The 7,243-nt window shown below is 36.0% G+C and overlaps 1 protein-coding gene across 1 annotated transcript; it reads right to left on the reverse strand.

The window, feature by feature from the left end:
• Positions 1-370: 370 nt before the first annotated feature.
• Positions 371-826, reverse strand: LOC142635109 (uncharacterized). Its single transcript, XM_075809323.1, has one exon. The coding sequence runs from the start codon at positions 824-826 to the stop codon at positions 371-373; it is 456 nt and encodes a 151-aa protein (XP_075665438.1).
• Between the last annotated feature and the right edge of the window lie 6,417 nt (positions 827-7,243).

Genomic DNA, 7,243 nt, shown 5'->3' on the forward strand with positions numbered 1-7,243 from the left:
GCTCCAATCCGAGAGACACCCATAGTCTACATTATCGGCTACTTCAATCTCCTCTCCTGTATCTTCTAATACATTTACTAGCCTGTATTGGTCACTATCAGTGTCACTCTGCCTATTAGCTTCAGCATCATCTTTAATATCTCCTTCATAGTATTCTACATCATCATCGTAATCTTCATAATAGAGCGTATCATCTTCATATTCTCTATCAGTAGGGGGTTCCTCTCAATCATTATCACTGTATTGGCTATCATAGTCTTCACTATTGTTGCTTTCACTACCACTATTGCTATTGTCATCACCATGTCCATTGTCACTGCTGTTGTTGTCACTACTACTATCACTCTTGATCAAGACTTGAAGCATGATGCTATGATTGCCCAAGAAGCATGTTGAAGCATGATGTTATGTTCAAGACTTGAAACTCCACCTTCTTGATCATCGGCCCTATACTGAGCTCCAATGTTATGGTCCCCAAGACCTCCCTTCTACTATTGTCATATGCCCTCACATGCTGGTCGGTTGGCACAAAATCTTCAATGCTTAAACCTAAGCAACTTGTAGTCTTTAAAGGACATACGTTTAAGGCACTTCCGTCATCAATGAGAACCATCAGGATACTCGTGCCTTTAGCATCTACAGTAATATGCAATGGGTCATTGTGGTGCTTCCCTTTCTTTGTCAAATCTTTGTTAGAGTAGGAAATAGTGAGTTCCCTATTTACAGGCCCAATCATAGTATTCAGATCTTGAGAGGATGTGGTTATAGGGACTTGGATTTGGTTGAGAAGGTCTACCAAATTCTTGCGGTGCTTGTACAAGGCCATGAGTAAACCCCATAAAGATATGTTGACTTGTGTCTTCTGTAGTTGCTTAAGGACCTCATCCTCCTCGGGTGATTGTTGGGTGGCCTTGTTCAAGCCTTTTATTGGGTTATCAGTCTCCAAATATGGAGGTTTGAAGTTCTCCCCCCTTGTGATGTGGGCAATTTTTATCGGGTCGTTCAGGTCAATGCCTTGGGGTTTGAAGTGTCTCCCCCCATTTATGGATGTTGGGTAATTTGTGGTCTCGGCTACTTCTTTACTTCATATGTCATACCCTACTGTAGACGTCATTAACATTAACTCTTCCCAGGTCATCATAAAATATTCAGGCAGATCATAGATTAGTTCAAATGGGTCCTCTTTACTTTCTTCTTCAGTCATTAAGCAATTAATCCTCGGTCCTCTACCAAAATTGTGGTTGGGCAAGGAATTATGAGTGATGCTAGGCCTTGTAGGCGATGCAATCACCTTGTTGTCTATTAAGTCTTGAATTGCATGACGAAGACCAAAATACTTGTCAGTATCATGGCCAGGGCCTTGGTCTTAGGTTTAAGGGCTTCAGTAACCCTTTTTCTTTTAGTTTCTCAAACGCTTAGCTCACAGGCATATACAACTCATGAAATTCTTGTTGGTTAAATACATGTTTGTATCACATACATAACATACGCAGCTGAAAATTAACGGATCTACTTCATTCATAAATGTTAACATGTACTATGTAAGTTTTAGAATTTAAGAACAAGAGAGTGTACCTTGGTGCGGTGAATTTCAAAACCAAAGATCAGAAGCACTTGGGAACACTTTTAATCTTCACTCCAATTCCACTAACGCCCAAGAAGTGTGGTCTCTCAATCAATTTTCCAAGGGAGAATGTCAGTGTCTTACACTTCTTACACATTTTTTCACAATAGTGTTCTATCTTTTCACATTTTTCACACACTGAAAAATTCTGTATGTTTCTCCCTTTATATCTAACTGATTATCTAATTGAGCTGGCCTTCTGGGCCTTTCCAATTGGGCTTAAGTGTGTGGCTTGGAGTGGGACCAAAAGGGATCAATAAGACACTAGCTCCAATGGGCCTTGGGCTTTTCTGTCAACTTTTGACAAGTCCAAAGTTACCATTAATTATATTTAATACCACTATATAAATATAATTTCACTTTAGGCCTTATTTATAAATTATATCCAAAGACTTTATTATACATGCAACCCGTTCATCAAATATTCATAGTAATACAAAGTCATGAATGTAGACTGCCACTTTGTAGATTACTACATCTTAATTCCTTGAGTACCCGGTTTAATCCTTTAAAGTTATTCATCATATATCTATGAAATCCAATTTCATAAATATATACTTTAGTAACTTCTTACCAAAGGGGTTAGGCCTAACTCTCTGAATAACAAACCCATTAAACTTATCTCAAGGGAATATTTTGTATCTCTGTTAAGAGACTATGAATTCCATCTTGAGAATATATGTTCCATCAACACTAAATGTGATTGCCCAACATACTGAGGTTTTGACCGTTACTTTAGATCTCACTCCTGATATATCAAAGCAACCTACACGTCATGATCAAGTCCATTATTCTCTCCGGATTAAGAGTTCATGTAAATAGAAGTCATGAGTTTATTATTCATTTGACAGTAGGGGTGGCAAAATTGGACATGATCCATGAACCCGACACGACACGACACGAAATTAGCAGGTTATGGGTTGAGGCTTAATTGGTTCGTGTCATATTCGGGTTGACACGATGAACCCGTTTGATAAACGGGTTGGGTTAGGGTTCAATGTATGGAACCTGTTTGACCTATTTCATTAAATAAAATTTTACCAATATACCATTCAAACTATAGGTATATAAACTTATTAGTTGTTATAGTTTATTTTCTTTGACGTATTGTGATTGATTATTTATGATATTGAGATATGCGTTAGTTTTGAATAATTATTTGTGATATAATTACTTAGGAGTTCTGAATTTTATATTTAAAATATTTATTTGCTTGTTTTTCCATAAATGTTTTTCTTCATTTTGATAAAATCAGATAAACAGGTCGACATGACTGACCCGTTTAATAAATGGGTCGTGTACGGGTTGACAAATCTTGACCCGTTTAATAAACATGTCGGGTTAGTGTTGACCCGACATGAACTTGACACGCGAACACGAGTTGCCACCCCTATTCGACAGTTGTTAGGAGAATAATAAATCTCACAGTGGTCCAGTTCAATATGTCTTAACTCTTAAAACATATCAGCAAACCAACTAGAAATCTCTATTTCCATGATCAAGACAAATCATCTTAATTGATATGTTACAGTCTTTGCAGATGAAAAGCCTAATTTCATCACCGACTACGAACTAAAACTCTGAGTTTGCAAAGAACTTGTGATTTATATATTCTGTGACTAAATCACATACTATGCATCTTATAGACTATATGATAATGTCCCAATATTCATGTTACCATTATTTTTATATAATAATAAAACAACTTTATTAAACACAACATTAAGTCATACATAATTTCATACATAGCATCATATAATAGGATTTAAGGGCATACATCCTAACAATCACCCACTTGCCCTAAAAGACTATCATATACTAATCTAACTCCCATCTCCTCCAAATGTGACTCGAAAGTCCTTTGGGGCAAGGCTTTGGTAAAGGGATCTGCTAGATTCTTTGCACCATCAATCTTTGCTATTACCACATCTCCACAAGCAACAATGTCTCGAATGATGTGATACTTTCTCTCAATGTGCTTTCCTTTCTTGTGATTCCTTGGATCCTTGGATTGTGCAACCGCTCCACTATTGTCGCAGAACAATGTAATAGGAACTTACTCAATTCTCACAACACCAAGATTAGAAAGAAATTTCTTGAGCCAAACAACCTCCTTTGCTGCTTCACAAGTAGCAACATATTCAACTTCCATGGTGGAGTCAGCAATACAAGATTGCTTAACACTCCTCCAACTTATGGCTCCACCTCCCAAGGTGAATACACAACCCGACATGGATTTTTTGAAATTTAGATCTGACTGAAAATCTGAATCTATATAGCCAATGGGAATTAAATCCTCACATTTGTAAACAAGCATATAATCCCTCGTTCTCCTTGGATACTTGAGAATATGCTTTATAGCATGCTAATGTTTAGATCCTGGATTTGATTGATATCGGCTAACCATGCCAATTGAATAACAAATATCCGGTCTAGTACAAAGCGTGGCATACATGAGACTTCTCACAGCAGAAGCATAGGGAATTTGTCTCATCATATTTTCTTCCTCTTGAGTCTTAGGCCTTTGGTCATTAGACAGAGGAGCTCCATGTCTAAAAGGAAGTAATCCTTTCTTGGAGTTTTGCATGCTAAACCGTTCTAGAACCTTATCTATATATCCAGCTTGTGACAAGCCTAACATCTTATTCTTTCGATCTCGCCATAACTTGATCCCTAGAATATAGTTAGCTTCACCCAAGTCCTTCATATCAAATTGGCTTGACAACCAAACTTTAACTGATGACATTACCCCTACGTCATTTCCAATGAGTAGAATATTATCAACATAAAGCACTAGGAACATTACTACTTTATCTCAATGTCTTTTGTACACACATGGTTCATCAAGATTTTGTTCAAAACCAAATGACTTGCTTGATCAAATCTGATGTTCCATGATCTAGATGCTTGTTTAAGTCTATAAATGGACATTTTCAACTTGCATACCATATGCTCTTGGTTCTTTGCTATGAAACCTTCTGGTTGCAACATGTAGATTTCTTGTTCTAGATAGCCATTAAGAAATGCAATCTTGACATCCATTTGCCAAATCTCATAATCATAATGATCACCAATGGATGAGAGAATTCTGATAGATTTAAGCATTACTACTGGTAAAAAGGTTTCTTCATAATCAATACCTTCTTTTTTAGTATACCATTTCACCATTAGCCTTGCTTTAAAGGTTTTAGCCTTTCCATCTATCCATTTCTTCCTCTTGTAAACCCATTTGCAACCAACAGGTTTAATGCCATTAAGGCACCTTTACAAGATCCCAAACTTGATTGGAATGCATAGAATCTATTTCAAATTTCATAGCTTGGACCTAATGATGTACATCTATATCATTTATTGCCTCCTCATAAGTGTAGGGATCTGATTCAGCCTTTTCTGAGATAGCTTTATAAGTTTCTCCCAAACCTATAAATCTCACAGGAGGCCGAACGATTCTCCTACTACAACGAGGAACCTGTGTACTAGACATCTCATGAGTAGTATCTGTTGGGAAAATACATGTTTGTATCGCATACTAAACATATGCAGCAGAAAATAAACGGATCTACTTCATTCGCAATTGATAACATGTGCTATGTAAGTTTAAGAATTTGAGAACAAGAAAGCGTACCTTAGTATGGTGAAATTCAAAAAATTTTGAATATAAGTACTTGGGAACACTCTTAATCTTCACTCTAATTCCACTTAATGCCCAAGAAGTGTGGTCTCTCAATCAGTTTCCAAGGAGAGAATAAAAGAGTGTCCAATACTCACATACAAACCATTTAATTTCTTGTATGATCTTCATGAAAACTCTCATGAAAAGTCTTTTATGAAAACCTTAATAAAATTCTGTATGTTTCTCTCCTTATATATAACTGATTATCTAATTGGGCTAGCCTTTTGGGTCTTTCCAATTGGGCTCTAGTATGTGGCTTAGAGTGGGACCAAAAGGGACCGATAAGACACTAGCTCCAATGAGCCTTGGGCTTTTCTGTCAACTCTTGACAAGTCCAAAGTTACCATTAATTATATTCAATACCACTATATGAATATAATTGCACTCTAGGCCTTATCTATAAATTATATCCCAAGACTTTATTATATACAAGCAACCCTTTCATTAAAATATTCGTAGTAATACAAATTCATGAACATAGACTGTCACTTTGAAGATTACTACATCTTAATCCTTGAGTACCCGGTTTAATCCTTTATGTTATTCATCATATATTTATGAAATCCAATTTCATAAATATATACTTTAGTAACTCCTTACTAAAGTGGTTGGGCCCAACTCTCTGAATAACTAAACCCATTAAACTTATCTCAAGGGAATATTTTGTATCTCTGTTAAGAGATTATGAATTCCATCTTGAGAATATATGTTCCATCAACACTAAATGCGGTTGCCCAACATTCTGAGGTTTTGACCGTGACTAATAGGTCTCATTCCTGATATATCAAAGCAACCTACATCTCATGATCAGGTCCATTATTCTCTCAGGATTTAGAGTTGATGTAAATAGAAGTCGTGAGATTTATTATTCATTTGACAGTCATTAGGAGAATAATAAATCTCACAGCGGTCCAGTTCAATTTGCCTTAACTCTTAAAACATACCAACTAGAAATCTCTATTTCCATGATCAAGACAAATCATCTTAGTTGATATGTTAAAGTCTTCACAGATGAAACGCCTAATTTCATCACTGACTACAAACTACATTTTGAGTTTACAAGGAACTTGTGATTTACATCTCTTGTGACTAAATCACATACAATGCATCTCATGGACTAAGATAATGTCCCATTAGTTCATTTATAAATAGTCTCATATAAATAAACAATTTAATTATTTGTCACATGCCGGTAAATTGGATTTTAGGGCATAAACCCCAACAGTATCTTGTGGTGTATCTAATATAACCACATCATCTATTGATGAGAATGAACAAGCATTCAAGGAACCATTGCATGTTCCAGTTGGGCCTATTACAAGAGCAAGATCCAAGAAGATCAAAGAAGCACTTAATGGGCTGATTCAAAAGATTTGGGCTAATTCTAATGTAGGGCATTCCAAGCTTGGCCCAAAGGAAGATGAAGGCGTAATAAATTTAATCCAAGCTATTGAGGGCTGATTTGGCTTAATTGGGAGTGATTATGGTGTGGATTAATGACTGATTGACTTTCCAGCTCTATATCAGTTAATGGAGATTTTTTTCCATTCTGGAGCTGTTATTTCAGACCAAATTTACCTGAATTTAGGGCTTTTAGTATTTAGAACGATTTTTTAGCTATTTTCCTTGTTTTTAGGTGCATTTAATGCTTTTTAGGTCAAATTTGATTCCTAATCTGGTAAGGTATTAATTAGGAGTTATTTTAGAATATATTTTCTTGTCTGTCAAGTTTTATGGAGCCCTTAAATAGGCTCTTAAGTTTGTAAACGTTTTTGATATATTATTATTGAATAAAAATCAGAAAAGGTGAGGCTTTGCTCTTCTTTCGGTTCTTCAAGAACTGTGAACTTATCAGGGATTCTTCCTCGTGGCGTTCAAACTTTATACCTTCGGTTCGTGATTCATTTATAATCATTGGGTCAAGGTCTGTTACTTATACATTTGGT

This window comes from Castanea sativa, chromosome 5 (genome assembly GCF_040712315.1).
Source record: "Castanea sativa cultivar Marrone di Chiusa Pesio chromosome 5, ASM4071231v1".
In the NCBI taxonomy this organism is placed as follows: Eukaryota; Viridiplantae; Streptophyta; class Magnoliopsida; order Fagales; family Fagaceae; genus Castanea; species Castanea sativa.